Here is a 22,809-nt window from a genome sequence, read left to right as displayed (position 1 = left end):
TAGGATGATGCCCAAAGGAGATGTTTTGTTTGCCCTACAACATCAGGGCTTGCAAAACACCCCCAAATATTTGCCCATGCACAAAGATGTGATAGTGCGGCCTAGTAAGATTTTTCACTTCGATAAAGTCTATGTTGTTATTTTCCCATGGGAACACGTCATTTAATGTCTGTTAAGCCAGATACTGACTGAAGATTAAATTTGTGAACAAGATTTGAGGATTCTGCTTTCCAAACGTGCAATCCCAGAGATGGTAAGAAAAGGCCAGTACTGACAGATATCCAGGCAGAAGTGTACTGAGGCTACAGGGCTCTGGGGCAAGGGGTATGTATGCAGGAAGGAAAAGTTTCATCCTTTCACAAATGGACGTGGCCACAGCACCAGGAGCAAATTAGTATGAACACCTTCTCACAAGGTGAGGGACAAAAAGGCTTCTTGAAGTTTTTTTTCTAGTTTTGTTTTACCTGGTGACATCCCCTTGGTTGTCGGCGGAGGAAGACAGACAAACTCCTACCTGCACCCCAGCATTGTATTCATAACTGGAGGAAATCTTGGTAAGAAACACGACTTTTTATTTCCTGGCACTCCTTTGTGGTACCAATCAATTAGTGCTATGTAATAATTTCTGGCGTTATCATTTAATAAATCACTTAATAAAGATGTGGGCTTATTAGAGGTCAAATAGCTAACCATCAGTCAGCTGCTATCCTGCAAACAGCACCAGTGAGTTTGGAAAACACCACGTAGCTTCAAAAAGGCTGGAACAACATCCAGCCACAGACAGCAGTGAAAATAATGCAACAGAGATCCTCACACTTGGATAATGGACTCGTCCATTCCATAATAATGGAACACTTCTTTCAAAATCAGCCACACACTTGTCTTTCTTTAAGCCTTACAGACACTGAAAAGAAGGAAAATTGAACAATTCCAGTGTTGGTGGAAAACACAGCATGAAACAATAAACTGCCACACTCCAGCACTGCATGTGCTAAAAATCTGTTAAAAAATGAGTGGAAAGGGAGGCAGAATGTTGGTGTAGAAGGCTATGGGATGATGTTGACAGGAAACACTCCCTATTAGCTCTTTGCAGCCAAAACACAGAAACATTTCATGTTGCTGTTTAACTCTTTAGTTAGTGAAGAGCTGCAAGGCTGAACAACTTTCATGAGCTACATCAACTTCTCAGAATTCTTCTACAGTGTTCTTGCTCCTGTCTTCTCAAAGGAACTTTCCTTGCTGTCTCCTGATGCTAAGCCCACTAACCAGCACCTTTTTACCCTACATCTGATGCTGGTCTGTTCAATTTTCTAAAGTACACTAGAAATGCAGATGGAATATGGGAATAATTGATGCCCATACGTTAAATAAATAGAGAGATAAATGAAAAAGACTTACACAGATAGCCATGATACTTAAAATGAGTTTATGACTGGTTTACTAACTGGTGGCATGGGTCATCGTAATCAACCACTCAGTAAGAAGCTCAGCTCACTTTCATTTTAAAAAAAACCCTAACATCAAGCCCCAGGACTAAGTTCCAAGGAGTAATTACAGGGAAAAGGGGAAAAAATAATTCAAAACATTATTGTGATAAAATACAATGCAGAAGTCTTTGTCAAATTATATCAGTTGTGTTTTTGGAATACATGTCAGGCATTTTTAATAAGCATCTAGACTGATTTATAGTAAAAGCTACAAGAGAAGTTTTAAAGCTGTATAAACTACAAAAACACTCAAAGCAAGGGAGGCAGAGACACTGGCTGAGATTCTGGAGGAAGGGAATTTAAACAAACCTGTTTCAGCACTCGGGTCATCTAGCAGCCCTCTGGTTTTCCATGTTGATTCCGAGTCTTGGGTTGCTAAAGAATTATTGTGCTCTTGGACTACCGCAGCCGCCAACAGATTGTCCACATTTACCACTTCTGGGTCTGAATTTGTGTCTGATATATCATAATGAGCTACAACTAGAGGTCCATCTGCAAGAGGAGAGAAAAGCAACATGGATTAGAAGTCAGGACACTGTGAAAGACATCTTCAGAAGTACAAATAATTTAAGGATTAATGCAATCTCCTACATGAAGCTCTTAAAGAATTATAAATTATATGAATTATTAAACTTCAGTTAATGAACACAATCTGAGATTACAGAGACATTTACATCTTTGCATACACAGAAAACACAAATGCAAGAAAAACATGTCCATCAATGAACTGGTTATTTGTGTATTATCTTTCACATTAACACATAAACATCTCCACAGCTGACAATGTTACATTTACAAATCTTCAGTTTAAAATAAAAAATAGTAAGTTACAGGACATTAAATTTGGCAAGTCAAGATACTTTAACTAGAGAATTTTACAAGACTCAAGTGACAGGTCACAATTACTTCAGGGCTGACTGAATAAAATCAGCTTTCTGTTGTAACTGATCCAGTGACAATTTAACGTTAGGCAACCTTCCTTACATGGCATTTACCTGTCAAGGACAGCAGAATAATTTTTCAAATTGGCAATGCTCTTTGGTGTTGGGGCTTTTTTTAAGATCAAGAACAACAAGAAACAAAACTATAATGTGCACTGATAAATATGGTTTTAATTCAGTATGATTACCATATGCATTCTTGGCCACCAAAGTGAAGCAGGAAAGAGGGAAAGAAAATTGGTTGCACAATTCTGTAATCTGTTCTTGAGGAATAACAAAAAGCTATTTCTGATCTGCTTTGTTAGGATGGACTAATTTCTTTGTGAGGGATGAAAATCACTTCTAATGGAAAGCTTGCTAGAAACACAGGAGACTCAAGAAAAAAAAGGTCAAATTCAAGATGGGGATTAATGTGGAAACAAAGAGATAACAGATAAATATTGTAATTCTGAAAGGATAAACATTTTAACTTAAATTCTTTGTCTCAGCTACAGCCTGTTGACTCAGAATGGATGAGAATTGGTTGGAGTCTCCACTCTCCAAATGAGAGAATCAAAACTTTCTGTGGGTCAAGACTTCAACCACAAGAAAAACAGCTTGGCCAAGCTCAGCTGCTTTGTTACTGTAAGCCTGTAACTCCAAGGAAGTTCTGGCAGTTGAGTGTCTGCAGGACTTTTTCATCAGGATTATAATACAGAGAGAGTAGAATTTGTGTGGGAAAATAGAAAATAACAATAAACTAATCGTGTGTTTGGGAAATACAGCCTTCAGAGGTACAAAATGACTACAGAAATACTTAAAAGTTCCAAAGAATAAAACGAAAAGGAAAGATTGGTTTCTTTTAGGAGCGTGATGTGCTGTTGCAGATACGAAGAATGTGACAAATAAAAAGTTTCTTATTTCTTTCTCTGAAAAGCTGTTTCTACTGAGTTCTTTAGGGTGGGTGTTTTTGATTTTGATGGATGTACTTTGTAACTTGGTCCCTTAAATATCATTCAACTCACTATTTTAAGAAACATCTATTTTGTGACTGGCAACACGCTTCCTTAAAGAGCAACCTCATTGCTTAAGCCGTACTAATGATGAGTTGTGCAACAAGGCATGAAGAAATTCACAAAATATTTCCAATCAGATCTGCCTCCCAAACAACAAATTTCATAAAACAATGTTATATCACAAACTTAAAACAGACCCGACAAAAAGAAATGGGGAGTTAAACGTCAATGCATCAAAGACCAAACTGTTCACAACACGAAACGCTGATGATTACGACTGGAAAAGAAGTCCCAATAATTAACTGAAAAGCAATCTTTGTCTTTTCAAAAGGCAGTTACAAAATAATGGACTATCCAGTCCAAAATCGAGCCAGCTGATGTTCAATTAATCATTTGTGAAAGCCGATGATTAAATTACATGCAGATATTACAACTGGACTGAATCACGAGAGGCATGTTTTCTTTCAGTCTTATCATCAGAGTTCAGCGTGAACGTATATAATGCGATCTATAAAAATAAACAGTCGAGTGCAGAAGATACGAGGGTCAAGTACAATATTGACTGTTTGACCATTTTTTCAATGTTATCTAAAATTTCAGGAGCTATGAATTATTAGAGTTCCTTCCTTATTCAAGTTCCTTCTCTCGCTTCTTACTAAGATCTCCAAAAGCAGAAGCAAAATTTGGTTTTAGATAGACGTGTCTACACAAGTAGAATTGTATTTGGACAAAAGGCACCAATAGTCTCAAGTCAAAATTGTACCACTCCTACATGTATAATCATGCAAAAATGTATAATAATGTATATACATGCAGAGTGATATTCTCATCACCTACCCATATAAATAACTTGTGTGAAAGTCTTCATCAGTAGGAAATACAAGCATATACTTGTTATCTGTAGCTCCACTCTTGTATCTTCCACACTTCCAAACAGCACACCTTATAACTTAGCTTAAATTTAGTATACATCAAACAGACAAAAATATTTTCAATATAATTTACATATTGTAATTATATTTGTCAGTGTAATAGCCATCAATTTAACAATCTGGAAAAAAACAAGCTGCCTATTTACAAAGCAATCACAGCAGAGATCTAATTTGGCATTTCTCAGCCTTGCCTTTCAGGATCAGATTTGGAAATGAAAGGCCCCTGTCACCAGGGTTACCCGTACCTATTCACCAGTAATTGACCAACGAGGCCAAAATAATTACCACAACCTGCAGCATATCCCAGGACTCCCAGCATGTATAAAAGAAGAAATGAGCAATAAATGCCTGTGATAAAAAAACCCCAAACAATTCCAACCAAACAATAAATAGCCCAATAAATAAGTTGCAGACACCCACAACCAGATGAGAGTTGCAGCAAAGGCATATAAAAAAAATTCCTCTAAAAATCCTCCATTCCCAAAAAGCTGTTTCGTTTTCAGTGCTACAAGGAGCAGTTAAATTTAGAAATAAAGAATACTTCCTTAGCCAACTACGTGATCATCCAATGATGTGATGCAAAGTGAAAGTGTGGTACCAAGACATAAGGACAACAGGCTTTAAGCTGGAAAAATCAGTGAGGGACAAAAAAATGCTTTCAGGTTGAAAAAGGTAAAAGGATTAAGTACAGCCACAGTTGCAACTTCTCATCTTTTCTTTACAAGTGAGCCACTCCTCATAATTACTGACTGCAACGGGATTTCAACAAATAGAAAAACAGACACTAAACCAAACAGTGCCAGAATCAAAACTTAATGTAGCACGATTAGGAGGTTCCCTGGTCAGTAATTTAAACAATTCATTTAGGAAAAATCACATCTTTTGAGAAGACAAGGTAGCTGGAAGACTTACATTTCCCTGGTGATAAGCTTTAACTCATTTCTAAAGCAAAAAAAATGCTTGGAAAAAGCAAGGCTGAAAGTTAATAAGTACCAGCAGCAAAATACAGCTGTTGACATTTAATGTTAAGAGGAGGAGGGGGAAAGACTGCTTTTTAAGTGTTTTTGTAAAGAATTTTGAGGCAGAGGTCACTGCGGGGACAGCATTTCCAAGTGTCCAATTCTCCCTTAATTTACACAGCTCATCAAAACTAATTCTGCTCAGGACAACCGATTCAGAAGCCACATGCACATAAATCCAGGTCTACACATATCAACTTTCATTCTAAGCTTGCAACAACGAAAATTCAATCATTTACTAGACACTCCCACGCTTTTCACAGAGCCACATCTCAACATTCAGTGGTCTAAACTCTGTCCTCAGACCCACACTCCTATTATCCCTTCATTTTCATGGCAGCACAAGCAAACAGGGGGAATCAACTGGAAAATTTCAGTTGTAGGTTAAAAGCAGCCATGCTGTAAGCAGCACCGTACCTTTGCGGCAGCTGTCTATCAATGCACAGCAGTACCTTATCGTAGGAAATAAAAGATAATTAGCTAGCAGAACCTTAACGGGGAATTTAGTCCTTGAAGTTATTACTACTTTTTAGCTTGTTTAAAATTGGGCATGGAGGGCCAAGCTTTTCACCTAGACTCCCTTCTGCTCCAGCCAAAGAGCGGAATTTCAGGGTCAAGTAATCTTGGCCTTGAAATCGTAGCCTGAAGCATCATCTTCTCCCCTCCTTTCTCAGTAAACAGAAAGAGCATGGACAACCACCTCACACATGGCACCTAATTTTTGCACTGTTGAAGTTCAGCAAGATGAATGCCAGGCTTGGGGATGGGATTTGAGCTTTGCTGTATTTTCTCTATAAGTAGTGGAAAGAGACTGAAATCTCCAGAGGACTATCCTGATTGAAATCGTTACAAAATTAGAAGCCTAATTTTGGTGGTCTGAATTGCCCTCTGGAGTCATCAGGGTCTTTGGAATGAGTAAGCATGGAGACTTATTTAGGTGTAAATATCACCTGAGCTTTAAACCACACTAAACAGGTACAATAGCAATAATAATTGCAGCACTTTATTATAACAAAAAGCTTTCCATCAGTGGAACCCTGAGAGCTCTGAGGTGGTTATTAACCTCCTTCTGCCTATGGGGGAAACTGAGGCAAGCAGAGATTTGCTGCTTGCTCAAGGCTAACACACAGAGGAGCTCAGCTTTGGTGAAAACATCACTCCTCTCAAATTACTGAGCTATTTTTAACTGGTAAGTTATTGAGGAGATTAAAAAGTGTTTAGGAAAGCTTTTGTGAAACCTGCAAAAGCTAAAAATTGCAAGCCCAAGGAAACACAAGTTCGTCCAGCCTCACCTCTAAATCTTCCCTGTGAACGTGGGCACTGCTTTGACTCAACCTCAGCACTCTAAATTGCATTTGTTTCTATATGACAAAAGAGAATACTGAAGCATTTAAAAGTAAGAAGACATCTAAGAATGCCCTCATTTCAAGTTTAAGCAAAACACAGAATGGACTTCAACACCTATGTAAATTTTAGGATCTGATGATCATTACAGTAATCAAAATCATTGTATTTTGTGTGCTAAAACCTAGAAAATTCATCTTATTTGCCAGACTAGTTTTAGCGTATACACACAGATCCAAACAGAAAGGTTTAATATACAAGGCTACAGGCTGAAGTGACAGTATTTTTGTTTTAGCTAAACAATACAAACCTGGTATCATTTAAAACATGATCCAGAGCTGTGGTTTATAAAAGCATGTGTGGTTCCCATGGCACAAACTAGCTGAACCCTAAAAGAATTCCCAAAGGAGTGTGGGGGGCAGGAGATTTTTATGTTGTTTAGAAACATGAAACACTTCACTACGCTTTATATTTATTTATTTATTCCAGGTTACAGTAGTTACATTTCAAAATTTACAAGGTTAGGCGAAGATTACATCGTAAATACAATAAAAAACAACAGTAGTGAAACAACATTCTCTCTAAAATTATAAAGTGAACAAAGAGTTACTGATGAAACCGCTTTCCTCACATTTTCCTCCATTTCACACAGTAAAGCTTTTGTGTTTGCCTTTTTTAAACATAATAATAAAATAACAACATCAAAACAACAGGATCAAATGAGTATCTGTTCTCAGACTGGATCATTTTTAATATATCACATCAAAAAAGGTCTTAAAAATTCAAGTCTTGCTAATCAACATTCATTTTATTCAGGCTTTTTGATGACTAGATGGAAAATATCTTGGATTTCTTTCACTAAATTTATGTATAAAGACATATTAAAGCCTTTTTCATTGTGCGTTAAGCAGAGGCACATGGAACATGGCTGTCTATTGAAAATATCAGGAAGTGGGATGCACTTTATATCTCATAACCAGATTTATTTTCCCTGATGCCCCCTAATGATTCATCAATTATGGAAGCAGATGTATATAGCCAGATCTCACCCCCAGTTTTACTTGCAAAAGTGTTTTAAGAGAGTTTTGGAAACATCATGCTCTATTCTTACATAGCTGTGACTGTTAAAAAAAGACACAACAAATGTGTGTATTTCCCAATGAAAATACAACTTACATTAGGAAAAGGCAGTCAAACACACACCTCACACACACTCCTCCAGAAAACACAATATTTTTGCAAGTACAAACTGCTTCTACCCATGATACAGCCTTGATGCAAAACTTTTCATGTTCCGGACTGACCCCCCGCTCAATCACTCCATGAGATTTAACAGAGAGCTCAAAATTGCTTCTAACTTAATAAGCCTATTTTCCATGTGCCTTCATTTTGCTGATCTAACACTGTGAGACTAATAAAATTTGTGAGAATGGCCGGTTCCTAGCTTCATGTTTTGCAAGGTACTGTCCATCTCTATCAGTCAGCCTGAATATCTTAGCTTCTACAGTACAAATAACAACAGTGCATTTGTTCCAATGCTTCCAAATGTAACTGCAGTGGTCACAGTGCAGACCTTCATTATTTTAAAAACATCCACTCAACTGGCCTGATTTATAAGCTCGTCAGGCAAAGACTCCCCTTAGAGCCAGCTGAAGGATTCTCTGACCAAACACTGCAGAATACGTTCAGTTTCTAATGAGGTGAAATGCTAGCCCCATTGAAATGAGTATCAATTTTCTACTGGTTTTAATAGGGCTAGGATTTAGTATATCTTAATGCCCTTGAAATATTACTTAAAGAGAAAAAAAAAAGACTGACAGTATGTGGATACAGGAAGAGGCAAAATATATTAACAAGAAAAATCGGTGATAATAAATAAGTTTCAATTTGTAAATATCTGCCAAATATCATTCCATTTCATTGAAGTTAAGACTGGTCCTCCAGTCTTAACTCTAGCAGCTCAGATAAAATAACTCAATAATCCAGCAAAACCACCAAAAGACACTGTGAATTAAAAAAAAATTAGAGGTATATTTCTGCCTGAATCCTTTTGTCCTAATGCTGTTCAAAGTAACACTGAAGAGCAGTATATCTGACAGGTTTAACATTTTTCTCTGTTTTTTCCCTGCTCAGGTCTCTTTTTTTGCAATGGAAACACTGAATAAGGTTTCACTGCCTTTACTTGAATCTGGTTCATGTTGTATATTACCTTCAATTTCTTTTTTCTAAATAAAGTTATGATGTTCTCTTAGAAGGACATGAGGCAAAACCCCTGACTCTCAGATAAAAGGATGAGTGAAGCTGAATTTCTTACAGACCTTCCTTACCAAACCCCATGCAAGAGAGGGAAGCAACACCAATGCCTGGGGAAGAACATGCGGCCAAGCCTGAAAAAACATTGCACTCTTAAGTCCCTGGACTTCCAAGGAATCCTTCATCAAGCCCAATTCTAGGAGTAAACCCTTTAATTTTTCATTTACTGAATTGTCAGTTTGACATTTAGTGACATTTAAGTTGAGCCTTTACACAAAGCCTGATTTCTTTTGCACTTGCACTAAAAACGCTAATAAAGTGGCTGTGGATTTGCCTGCTACTAAATCCTAGTCACAGGGGTGTTCAATTACTCCCATGCAAACAGCTGTCACATTGAAAACATATAATTTTATATTAAAAATGACAAAACAGAAGCTTGAATGAGCTGGCTGGGTTGAAACTGGAAGCGCCTTCCCTGGAATTGCACCAGTCTACCCCAGCTGACCTGACTTCATGCATTTATTTTTTTCAAATCTAAGAAAACTTAAATTCTTTTTAAAAAGCTGAAATGTTCCTTTACTCCATTCCGAAGTGTAAAACCTTGGGCAATTAAGAGAAACGCTGTGATGTCCCACAGCTGTGCAAAACTCCTACTGCCTTCTCCTCCACTTGTTAAATTTGGTAGGTTTTAAGTAATTTGTTGGGATGTGAGGATAAACATACATTTAAAATGCAACTCTGGGTTGGAAAGTAGAGTAATTTCCTGCTGATAATCTTAAAATAGCTTCAAATGAGGCCAGACTGCTTTAGTGAAATTTGGAATGGACGGGATTAAAATAATAAAAAAAAAAAAATAAAATTTAAGTTAAAATTTAATCTGAAGAAATCTCAACTCCCTGAAAGTTTCCAGTCAAAGCCCTTTGAAAATAAGACCTTTGAAATGGAAATCATGACAAACTTCACTGCAGTCATACACTATGGCCAAAAATAACTCCAGGAAGAAAAAACAAAATCTGAAATTATGTATTAGGAACCTGTTTTCTCAAAGAGAGACCACAGGCTGCCACACATACGTTTAAAATACAAGACTCATGTTCCTATGCGACCTAATCTAGGTGACCCTGCTTCTGCAAGGGGGTTGGACTGGATGATCTCTGAAGGTCCCTTCCAACCCCTACCATTCTGTGATTCTATGATCACTATCTGAAGGTTCGTTTCTTCAGTGCCCTGCAGCTTTCCAATTCACAGTACAAAACAAGATGAGAGATGTTCCTGTTTAATTGCACAGCCTGCCAAATCCTTCATGAGGTGAGTTATACTACACTTGAGCAACAGAAAGGTGGGGTTCCCCTCTCAGTTCCTAGAAGGAGAAGCATTTCTTCACATGGGAAATGAGCTGAGGGACCAGATCTGCAACTGTGTAAGGCAGCACACACTTTTCAAAGGAGCTGATTTATGACAGCTGAAGTTCTGGCTCCAGTTTTGAGGTGAGTGAAAAAAAGAAGCCAAAAATATTTAACAGTTACCATTTACAAAACCATTTACACAGAGCTTCTTAACACTAGGTAGCTTTTGTAAGGAAACTAAGTTAAATTTCTATCTATTATGAACTACTCCCTCAGTCTTCTGGGCTCCTTGGAGTAAGTTTACCCTAGGAAGCGTACAGCATTACAGTCTGTATGCTCGACTGCTGCTTGTTTCACATTCACAGCTTCTCAAATGGAAAACAAGAACTAACAGGAATGACTACAAATGTTTGAAAGTTAAAAGCTTTTGTCTGTAATAACCAAATCTAATTTTTTATCCCTAATGAAGTTATCACCCACTGATAAGATCCATACCTAAAGGTGTGTTAGTCTGAGAGATATTTGTACTTCAACTGATCTCCTTACAATGTTTGTTTCAAAATACCTAATAGCTCCATATATACTATTTTATTATAAAAGGTTAAGGGCATGCTTATGGACATATAGAGTTAAGTGACTCTTATACATTAAAAGAAACCAGTCACTGCAAAAAGCTGCTTCTGCATGCATGGGAAAACTTGTAAAGTTGTCATGCTTTAAAATATGATGCTCTTATCATGGTCATAAAGGTATCTATACACATATGTGTATGTATATCAAATCTATGAACACCAGAAGGATCAGATTTTTCTTTTTCACATCAGTAAATATTCTTCCCTGAAGGATCTGGAGTTTTAAACAGATGAGGACATGTTTATTCAATTGTAATCCAACATAAAATGACTGATGTAACTTTTACCTACAGTTAAAAATGCACACAATTTCAGACGAGGGGGTTTTCTTACAGGTTCATATCAAAATCTTTGTATCAAAATTCTTCATGAAAGTGATCTGTAAAGAATTTATTCCGGTACTTAAAAATTATCTCCTACATAGTCTTTCAAACAGTTACTCTGAAAATAACACAGTTCTCTAACCTCTTTTGTTTAAATGAAGGCATTACGTACTTTAAAAAAAGTTAAGTCTGGGCCAAGTATAAGGTTAAAGCACCAGTGTTTACATTATACTGACAACAAAAAGGAATTCTTGAGTTCCTGTTACAGGTTTGATTCAAATCCCCATATAAATTGATGGGAAAATTCCCAGTGACTTCAGAAAGGAGAAAAAAGAAAAAAGCCCTCAGGCCTACAGAAGATGCAGTGGTTACTTACAATAGGAAAAAAAAATAATTACCCTAAAATAATTAGGGAAAAATAAATGTTTGTGCAAAATAACAGAGCTAAAGGAAACCTATAGTATTCTCTTTACTTAAATTATGTCTACGCAGACTTTCAGTTTCCACTATTAGAATTTCTATTTCAATTGCATTAGAAACTTTTAGCAAGTTTAACTGATGATAACTATACATTTTTGGTAGCTACAGAGAAGTTAGTCCACATGAAGAAAGGCCTTAATGAAGAGGTGACCAAAAAAATCTCTGTGTATAGTGAAAATAGAATTAAATAGAGATTTGTAAGATATAGTTTAAATTAATCCTACTTTAAACATCACAGTTTCAAGCCAGGATAACTATTAGTATTAAAAAAGCCACACAACAGCGAGTTATTCTATTATTTAAATGAAACTAATACTCTGGCATTCTCCATCACAGGTAAATAATGATTTCAGTGGCATCCAAATGTGGTTCAGAAGAAGCTCTTGCTGCCTGACCCAGACCAGCAGCCCACACCTTCAGACCACCACAGTGTTTACTAATCTGTCAATCCTTCCTTTGCCAAGGCTTAATCCATCCCCCAACAGCTGCTTATCTTGGGGCTGACACGACTATTTTAGTTCCAGCCTGAAGAATGTGGTTTGGTTGTATATACAGAAAGATGCAGTAGTGCTTTGTGTGCATAGGTCATGCATGCACACGCACTTGGGTGTGTTTCATCTCACCTAACTTTAGCCAAAAGTTCTCTAAAGTGTTTCTAATGGAGGATTAGACAACGAATGGAAGAGAAAGACCTTGCCGGGAGGTATCCTCTGTAGGTGCTCATCTCTTCCCATGGACTCAGGAGGAGATCCACACAACAGCAAACTACACACCTAAAATTAGAGGAGATGCCTTCCACCCAAACCTTTGAACATAGATATATGTATACATGTGCATAATTGTGCACACAATAGAAGACAGCTGCTTCCATAAATATGCCTTGTGCAACACAGCAGTAACATTAATAAAAACTCTGGACAGAAAATGAACCACTAAATGGGAGACAAAAAAAGGAATCAGTTGTGCACATTTGTTATATATAGCTAAATCTTTAGGGCAAGCTTATTTATTACTTCTGCCTACAAAGGAAGAAGAAAAACCTAATGTGTCACACGTTCAAGCTGGAAAACTTGGGAGTAAATAGATAGTTAAGGAAATGTTATGGGTCTGTATCTAGACTGGTTCTCTAAGCTACTTTACATCTTTAAATATAAAACTTATTTCCTTATATAAATGTTTTAACATGCAAAAAGAGCATTTGGACAAAGACTCTGAATGCTCCTATTGTAGCAAACATAGCTCTACAGAGTTTAGGGTACTAAACAGGGATTCTAAGTTATATTTTCCCAAGTTTGATTGATGAAAGCTTAGGGTGGTTCCTCCATCTTTAAAGGTGTTTGTATGTGTGTGTGTGCTGGCACATGCACATGGGTATACTGTGGGGTGTTTTTGAACTACATATATATTCTCTATAAATTAAAAAAAAAAAAAGGCATCATGTTAATAAAACCCAAAAGAGAAAAACAAAACAAACACATACGAAGAAAAAAGCAAATCATCTCTTTAGCATAATCCAAAATAACATCGAGATTGTAAAGATTGGTTTTGCTTTGTTTTTAAAGTTTATGATTGATTCAGATCAGGCTCTGCAATATTCCCATTCTCTGGAAAGATAGGTGGAAAATTGTTATTAAAAGTTGCTGGAAATTCTAGCGTAGCATCAACGTTTTGATAGCCCACATAAGAATTAAACGACTGCTGTGGAAGTACTTGGCTATCAGGCATCTGTATGAAAGCCCCTGACTGTGTGGTAGGGGGAATTCTTTGGCCAACTAGTTGAATTTTAGGTTCCCTGGGCTCCAGTTGTTGCTTGCTTTCTTCATCTGTGTCAAGACGGGTTAGTTTTTCTATCCACATGCGAAATTTCTCCTCTGTCTGCCTCTGCATCTCGGCAAAGCAGTTCATGGCCTCTTCCAGGACATTGCCTATGCAGTTCCTATCCCACACGGTGCCCCTGTCAAGCAATCCTGGAATTTCCCTGGTCGCTCCTCCAGATCCCCCAGCACGACTGAAGCCAGCTTTAAAGACATTGAGGCCATTTGATAAGACATTATTAAGTCAAGAACATCATATTGTTTATTAAGGCATGTTAACTCAGGAAAACAAACTGTTCTAATTGTGTCCTTTGGGTATGACAACAGGGGAGGAATTAGCAAATATTAATCAACAGCATTACCATTAAAAAAAATTTACACTCACTGAGGTTATAATCAAAATTTTGGCTTCAAATTTATTTTCATTCCAGAATTCTCAGACAGTTGTCACATTTGTTTTTTCAATAAACCAAATTAGTCCAATTCCCTTGCACTTCGTTTTGAACTCAACTGAAGGTGTGAAAAACATTATACAATCCAGTTTAGCTCTATTAAGTTGTGATCCAAAATATTACTGTTTAACTGATGAACTTGAATAACTATGCATATTTCACTTATATACTTGAACGCTTTTGTAATGGACTTAAAACCAGACAAAATAGTATGCAAGATAACAGTGATAAAGGCTGGTAGAGTGATTGCAGCATCTCAAGTAGCAGAGCCCAAAACTCTTGGTCTAAATTTGGAGAACAGACTAAACACCAATGAAGGGAATACACAACATGAGCACGTTCACAAACACGGAAAGACAGGTGAATGCAATGCTAATACAGGAGGTGAAAAGCCTCTTGTTAGCACTGATGGACAGAGCTACACCACAGGGGTAAATCCACATGACACACACAAGCCATCAAGCCCCCACCAACTGGAAGCGTGCCCTTTGTTGCACTAGCCACCAGATGTGCAGAGTTCCTAGTGTTAATTCCGGGTAAGGCAGAAAACAGACATGGCAGATATGGAAGGAAATTGTTCTCCTTCCTTCTATCCCTCAGAAAGAGGGTTAAAGTGATTGGCTTTGGGACTATGAGGAAGAACTTTAGCAGCAAGAAGAAAAGGCCATCCTCATTATCTTACTCAACGTATCAGTAAGAAAAGGCAGAGGTGTCTGTATTTTTAAGTTTAAGGTTCACTCAAGAATCCTCTAAAAAGCAATAACCACCCCACCCCCCCCCCCCCCTCCGCCCCAAACGAGGTAATGTGCCTGTTTGAGCAATAATATACAATGTATGCATGAAATGTTACCTCAGGTAATTCCAACACAAGACAAGAATTACATTAAACTACACAAAACAGCTACAGAACCTGACAGTTTCATAGGGAAGCGTTTAACTTGGGGGATCCTCTAGCTTAATAGAAAATATCCTAAGAGTGAAAGAAATCATTGCACAACCTAAGCAAGTATTTACTAATAAAAACATAAGGCACTAAATCTTTTTTGGGACTTCACTGTGAACACGAAATTACAGTATTACTTGAATGATACATTCTTTCTGGGAGCTCTTTAAATGAGGTATACTTAAGTCCTTCAGTAGCAGCTACACAAAGCCTAGGATTGTTCTCTTATTTCTGAGCAGTAGCAATGCTACTCATCAGCAGCCAAAAATCCTACTTTCTACGTTTTCTCCCCCATCTGTTAACACATCACGCTGGAAATTCAGCATTCAGGCCCTGAGCACAAAAATAAATTACTTTACAGCAACTAATTTACATTCTTCTGACAGTATTTTAAGAAAAAGTAATTCAGTAAAATGGTATCTTTTTCCTAAAATGTGTCTCTTTTTGTGTATTCAACATCTTTTTCCTCCCTGAAAAAAAATCCACTACTTCTGATTGCAAACTCCTAGTGTGGAACATGCAGTATGATTCTGTTTATTCATTTTCAGTCAGAGATCTTATTCTGAGTAACTAAATGGCAGTCTTCCTGACTTCCACGGGCTTTACGATCAGACACCTTTAAGTAAAGTTGAGTAAGTTTTAATTGCAGTTTAAATAAAACCTATGGATGGCGATGTGTGGAACAATCTAGCTAGGCTTTTAAAGTTAAGAATGCATGGCCAAAACTGACAAAAATTGCTTTGTGAATTGAAATTGTATATTGAAAATTGTAAACTGAATTGTATATTGAAAAATATACAACACTATTTTTAAAAGACATCATTCATAATATAGCTATGATTTACAGATCAAGCAAATCAACGTTTCAAATGCTTGCCTTGCAGTTCGTGTAACAAGCCTTATTCAACCTTTTCTTTACTGATGGCCTTCAAAATTAAGTCTAAAAATGCATTTTGTTACATTAAAAATGCTACTCTTTATCTAACTGGTCCCTTAGCCACCTGTGACCTTAGAGCTCTATAGATTTTAAAGTTATGTCAATCAAAAAGGCGAAGGGGTCAGAATCCAAGACTCTTATTTTCAAGACAGTATCTCCTGCAAAATAGCACCTAAGAAGTGCTCCAATGCTGTCTCTTTATGGGATCTATTAAGTACTAACTAAATAATAACCAAATCGAAAGTTATTTAATTTAGGAAGTCTGACAATGTAACAACGTGATAGGCTTCGGCTTCATTCTTAATTAGCAATGGTGGATTCCTCCATGTTGTTATGCTACTCAACATTTCCAAATGAGTGTCTCATTGCAAATCACCATCAAGCTGTTGTTTTTTTTCCGCTGTTCTTACGTAATTGTCATTCTGAGTTACTTCAACCAAATTCACTCCTTACAAGATGCTTCAACCAAGGTCTGTGCACAATTCGTAAGAGGAAGTAACCTAGCTGAGAGTCCCTCACACACACTGTGCCCGTCTCTTTGGATTTCTGCATATTGAAACTTTTCAACAGATTTGTTTTGAAAGACTAAAACACCACTTGCCCCTATCTCAATTTGCGTTTTTCTGAGTTGTAGAATGCACAATGGTGACGAAATGCCAATATTTTTATACTATATTTGAATATTTACAAACCGCTTCCTTCTTCCAAAGAAAGTGTTTACACAGAAATAAATACTGATTCCCAGACTTGCTCTCATGCCAAGTTCATTCAGAGTTAATTTGCATGGTCAAATTTGAAATTATTTAAAGGAAAAACTACCAGGAGCAATAGGTCTAGCAAAACCTATTTCAGGACTCAAAGATCATCCTCTTAATGCTGTGAATACAATCAGATGTTTGTTTAAGAATGGTGCAATCCTAAATGCCAACAGAGAGGCTCAACTACTAAAATAAAGTGCTCCCCATCTGCAATAAATAAAAAATCATTTTATTCTTTGATTTAAAGAGCCCAAGTCTATTGTGTCTGCTTAGGCCAGTGCAAGGATTCTCAGTAGCACCATCATGTTTAGACTGGATCTGTATTTTCAGCTGTAAATTAACACAATGCACTCCAATTAACATAACATATGTTGCGCTTAGGTGTTGCTAAGCTCACAATATTTGTATTGAAGTTTCACCACAAGATCTCAACTCTTTACAGTTCAGTTTTTCTTGAGAAGAAAAACAACCCTGCCAGTATTTTAATTCACATTACATGTGAGTTCAGCAGAAAAAGTGACTCTGTTGCACAACTGCTCAGTTCACAACTTCATGGCGTTATAACGTTCACCACTGAGCACTTCCCTCACCTTATTCAGAGCCAGTAATGTGGAGGGTTTGGAAAAACACAAATAACTGTACTATTAAAATGAAAGAGGTTTAGTTACACAATATGAAAGACGATTGTATTCTCAAACGTGGCACTTAAATTTTCACACCACTCAAAGCATACTGTCACACCACGTGTCAATAGAACATTAAGAGACAGAGTACATATAACCTTCATATGTGAAGGTCACACTGTCACCAGAAGTTTTAGAGCATCTCTGTTGGCAAATCTATTTTAAGAAGTTTGAAGTTTGAAAATCAGATTATTATAAGCTACATTGAGACAGTTGCCAACACTATTGCTGTGTCCAAATATAGTAAAACTAAAGGGAAGACAGGCTACCTGTAATCTGCATCAATGTGTACAGACTTTTTCTAAAAGTAAAGGCAAAAGTTTCTTCAAGTTTATGCCCTTCTGACAGATACACTCCAGTTTCTTGCCACTCAAGTATCAAGTTAAACCTCTTAGCTTTTGATTGTGTGCAGAGGACACTCATGGCCTGAATGTAATGCTTTTTGATACCCTGTATTATTTTCTAACTACATGTTCATTCCCTAAATTTTGAAGATATTCACAGTGTAATGCTAAGTGCACTAAAATAATTTTCCATTAAAAAAAAAAGTAAGCACTTTGCCAGTTCCAAGGAGAGGGATTGCAGATGGCATGTGAACCTACCACTGCGACAGAGAGCTGCAGGTCCTTCTCAGACTCACAGCTTCACTGCATCTCTCAAGACCATAAGGTTTCTTTAACCCACAAGCAACACGGGAGGCATCTTTGGCCAACTTCATCCTTACTTCTATAGAGAATATGTTTCTCTTGTACTTGGAGATTGTTTCCCACATAACAAAGTCACTTCTATTTAAAGTAAAACTGCAATGTGGCAGGTATGCATTGTACCTAATTCCAAAAGAACAGCTCAGAAGTAAGTGTCTTAAAAGTAATTAAGATCATACAGAGGATGCATGCTATGAAATAAGAATAAAGATCCTTGTTCCTTGGGATGGTTTTTTGACATATTCCGTCTTGCATTGCAGGTAAAATCGGGCCCTGCTGTAACCAGCACTGCAATGGGAGGTTTTCACTGCAAACACCTCATGGATAAGATTGAGAGCTCAAATACAGAAGAGCCTAGTGACACTGAACAAGGACTCTGGAGTGGTTTCAGGTCTCTGCAATGGAAGTCAAAAATCTAAGCAAGTCTGAAAACACCATGTTTTGCCTTTCTGGGTCACAAGGTATTTTTAAGACTTTAAAAAAAAAACCCTCAGTGGATTTATTGTGTGTTTGTTTTGGGGTTTTTTTGGAGTGTGGGGAGGAATCTGTCCTAAAACTCAGTGAAATAGTCTTCTTTGGCAGGCTTTAGGTAAAATTAGTAAATAAAAAGACACCAAACTATGAAAGCTAAAAGTTTGTCTAACTACTAAATTGGTAAAAATATTTTTAGATGTTTATTAAAAGTTTACCACACAACAATTTTAGGAGGACCATTCCTTTCTTTCTAATAATAAACATTAATTTCCTTTATGCAACCTGCTTCCTAGCAAAATTTGGGAAAAGTGCCAGTCCTTGAGGTGACAGAATCATTCACCATAATCAAGTCAGTTAAAACATAGTTATTTGTAAAATACGCTGCAAATATTTCCAATAATTCACCTAGTAAACATCAGTTCAGCAACTTTAGACTAGTTATTGCAGTTTTCCTTTAAATATTCTTGCCCTGTGTAAGCTGATAAATTTATCTCAAAAACAATATTCCAGCACAAGAGGCCAAAAGCCATGTAGCCCAGTAAAAGTTGGCAAGCCAAAAAGTTTATTTTTATGTGGTTTTATTTTTGATTGCTTTGTGAAGATTGCCATAGGATCATGGTTTTGTGGTATAATATGCTGCAAGAAAAACCCACATGAAATCCTGTCCACAGCACTTGGGCTAATAAAATAACAAAGACTCAGCAGACAAAAAGTTAAAAGTATTCAGCTTTCTTTTGCTAATAAAATCATAAGAATGGCCCTATAATTTGCTGCCTCCAATCCTAACACAGATGTGTCAGGAAATTAGAAGTATAGAAATCATAAATCCTTATGACATAGGAAAATGGAAAGAGCTTTGTCTAACATTGAAAATTTAGGTAGCTTGGGCACCTGCATAAACAAATTTATATTGATGTCCTAAAATAGGTGACCAGCTGCAATTTGCAAGAATTTACAATAAGGCTAAGAAGGTTTGGCATGCACTGGAACGTAGAGCTGAAAACACAGCTTAAGTGCAACAAGGAACAGGCCTTACTGTATCACAGGCAAGAGGTATGCCATGGCATTTCTCACACAGCTGCTGAGCTGTGGTCTTAATATATCAAAGCAAAGCTGGCCACTTATCTTAAGAATGTATTTATTGGATTATCACCATCTAATGGGATTTGACAACACTGGTAGGAGTTCATATAGGCTTACAAAGGAAAAGATATGGAAATCCAGAATTCAAAGATAGTCCTTCCTCCAATTTACCATTTCTATGCTTTGTTGGTGTGTAAAAGTGCACTGAAAACCCAGAAGAGACTTTTAAATTTGCCCATGTCTTGTTAATATACTGCAGACTTCAAATTTACACAGAGCTGCAGTTCTCCTGGTTTTTCTCAAGTGTCACTCATCTAATTTAGCATGACAGCTGAGAAATGATGTCAGATGCGTTACAGTTCAGTTTAAAAAACATCCTCTACCTGGTATCTCTGCAGTGATTGTCTTGCTGCTCCCTGAAAATTCTTCATCATCATCTGATGAACTCGTGCTCGAGTCGCACGTCAGGTCACTATCACTGGTACTGCTGTCCTGCAGCAGGTTGTACTTCTTGCGAGCAGCTGCCTCCCTTTTCTGTCTTAAGAGACGGATTCTTTCTTTGTGCTTTTGGCTTCTATGACCTTTTACCTTGGTAACTCGACCATTCTGCTTATCACTAGACTGTCGGTTTTTCTTGGCAGCCATTGTTGAAGTTTCACTTTCGGACCTGGATCGCCTGGATTTCCTCCCAATTGCAGTCCCAGACACCACAGAAGGGTCTCCCTCTACAGCAGCTTCAGCTTGACAGGGCTCATTCTCTTCTGTAGAAGACAGCGTATCTGAGTCAGCCAAATGCCCACTGGAAGAAGGGGAAAGCATGCAATGATTAGAAGAGTCACTCTCATAAACTCGACCACTCATTGGCTTATCACTCTCTGTAGATGCTAGTTGAGACTCCGAGGAGTCTCGCCTCAGTTCCATCAGTAAGCAAGGCATTGAAGAGAGCACCGCAGAGTCTGCTCCAGCTGGCACAGTGTCTTTCTGAGTCTCTGTCTCGAGATCTATAGGTCCGTCTTCATCAGGAGCAGTCTCTTGCTTTTCAGAAGTCTTTGGTGGAACTTCTGAATCAACAAGTTCTTCTGCTTTTCCCACTGCCTCCATCTTCATTTCAGAACACCAAGGGCCTCCTGGTCTCAAAGCATTGAGCACACGGTCTGGAAGACTGGGTCAACTAGACACGGGCTTCAGTAGTACAGCAGCCTGCACAAGAACAGAACAGGAAGAACAATTTACCCAAATAACTCCATTCTGGTCTTCACAGTATTACCTAAACAGCTCATTGCTTTCAATTACAGGCAGAGCGGTTCAGTATCTTACTGGTTTTCTCCATTTACTTTTTCCTAGTGAACTCATTCAGTTACACCAAACTACTCTTCTACACACCGACAAAAGATGGCACGGGTATCACAATAAGCACAGTTTACCTCTCAAGAATAATCAAAACAGATCAGAAAAATAATAAAACTGTTTCTAAGCTCTTACAACATTTAAATTAATATATTTTAAGCAAGATGTGCTAAACTTCTTTACCTACAACTTGAAACATATTTTAATGCAGATTATTAGCTCTTATAAACAATGTCAGCCTGAATATTCCCAACCTTGGTAGACATCTGCCTGGACATAAAAGAATACAGCTCAGTTTCCCTATCTATGAGAAATTTGCTTTCAGTTGAACAAGATTTCAGCCTTATAAAATTGTACTCTTTATGGTAATTTGCAAACTTACAGTACTACCATGACACAGGAGAAACCCAGTCACTTAGAGCAGAAATCAAGTAGCTGCTGAACATTACAGAGCAAGACTACAAACCCCTTCCCTTTCCAGTGCACCTGCTCCTACATACCAGAGACCTATTTACAAGACATGTCATGAAGTGGTACTCGATTGTCAAGGTTTACGACACCTACAGGAAAGGTCTTCAGAAGCATTACTATGAGTAACACAGACTTGCTTCCAACAGAGAAGCACCATGCTGGTGAGTCATGTAAAGAGTTTTTAGGAGTATCTAATACATCATTCCAGTACTCCTTGAGTGTCTCCCATACAAGCCCTGGTTGTATGAGAACCTACAGGCTGACCTAGTTTCTCTCAAGTCTGCCAAGAAAACAGCATCAAATAGTAAGGGCTGCAAGCAAGAAACAGTATCCACCCACATCAGTATCCTACATTTTACTTCAAGTTATAGTTTAATTGCAATTAAATACAAAACCCAAGCTATTTATCTGATTGATAACTTGCACCTTATCAACCCAAAAGCATGTGAAGCAGCTTCAGGGAAATTTTGGTTTAGAGATCCAATATTAATCACGGATTTTCCACAAGGATTTTCATTTGGATTCAACACAGAATAAAGATCTTTCAACTATCACACCTGCTTACAGATGAACGGTAAGGAACAAATTGTTCCTGGGTTTAGAAGCAATAAATTCATGGCACTTCAAAAAAGAAAAAGGGCATAGACAAGAAAAAACAGTAGTAAGATTTAATCTTCTGTTTTTTAAAAAATGCAGTTCTGTAGAAAAGAGGGATTAATACTGGAGCAGCCAAAAAGCAAGGATGGTTCAGAGACTCTCCTGTACCCTGACAATCCTCCAGTTTCCTGATCCATCCCAAGCTGCCTCTAATTTTATGTGTGCAATTGTATATATGCAATTGCATGTATGTCATTCCGTGCTGCTTCCCCCTCTCCATCTGCAGCACAGAATAAGGCTACTTCTCTGCCTCAAAAGGTGCTGTGAAAAGCTCAGTGTCCCACTTTGAAACTTCATTTTTAAAGATTACTGAAACAGAGTTCATGTTTCCTTCAGGCTAACGAATGAAATGCTGTAGGGTGCAAGGGAATTATGAAACTATTTATGTGAGAGAAACACCAGTTAAGAAAGAATGCTTAGTTAACATCAGACAATGCAAGAACGGTGAGATGACAACATCAGGTCTGCTAAGTATGGGGAAAAAATAATTCCCAAAACCCCGAACAAACAGTAAACCCAGCATTTTACTTCTAAAAAAACCTTACAAAATAGAAACTGTAAAATACAGGGACATAAATATAAAGAAAAATGTTTGACAATACTCGCACTGAGTGAAACTCTCTTGAAAGCAACTTAAAAAAATTATTTCTGGAGATGGTAATTTAATGCAGGCCGTAAGTATCAAACAAGAACCAATTTATTTCCAAGGCCACAGCACAGCATCAGCAAACCCA

The 22,809-nt window shown here is 37.5% G+C and overlaps 1 protein-coding gene across 4 annotated transcripts in view; it reads right to left on the bottom strand.

The window, feature by feature from the left end:
* Positions 1 to 22,809, bottom strand: part of ARK2N (arkadia (RNF111) N-terminal like PKA signaling regulator 2N) — a 49,529-nt gene that overhangs the window by 8,579 nt on the left and 18,141 nt on the right. For 3 of the 4 annotated variants that reach the window (XM_062019091.1, XM_062019094.1, XM_062019092.1), the window contains 2 exons: positions 19,984 to 20,800; positions 1,797 to 1,979 (listed from right to left, as the gene is read on the bottom strand). In XM_062019091.1, coding sequence (XP_061875075.1) covers positions 1,797 to 1,979; positions 19,984 to 20,707 — 907 coding nt within the window. In that variant the 5' untranslated portion in view covers positions 20,708 to 20,800. Of the gene's footprint in view, positions 1 to 1,796; positions 1,980 to 19,983; positions 20,801 to 22,809 lie in introns of those variants that run through there. The other variant, XM_010201615.2, reaches the window with a different exon arrangement.

The sequence above is a fragment of the Colius striatus genome, chromosome Z, assembly GCF_028858725.1.
Source record: "Colius striatus isolate bColStr4 chromosome Z, bColStr4.1.hap1, whole genome shotgun sequence".
NCBI lineage: Eukaryota > Metazoa > Chordata > Aves > Coliiformes > Coliidae > Colius > Colius striatus.
The sequence above is the reverse complement of the archived record's forward strand: the minus strand, read 5'-3'. Positions and strand labels throughout refer to the sequence as shown.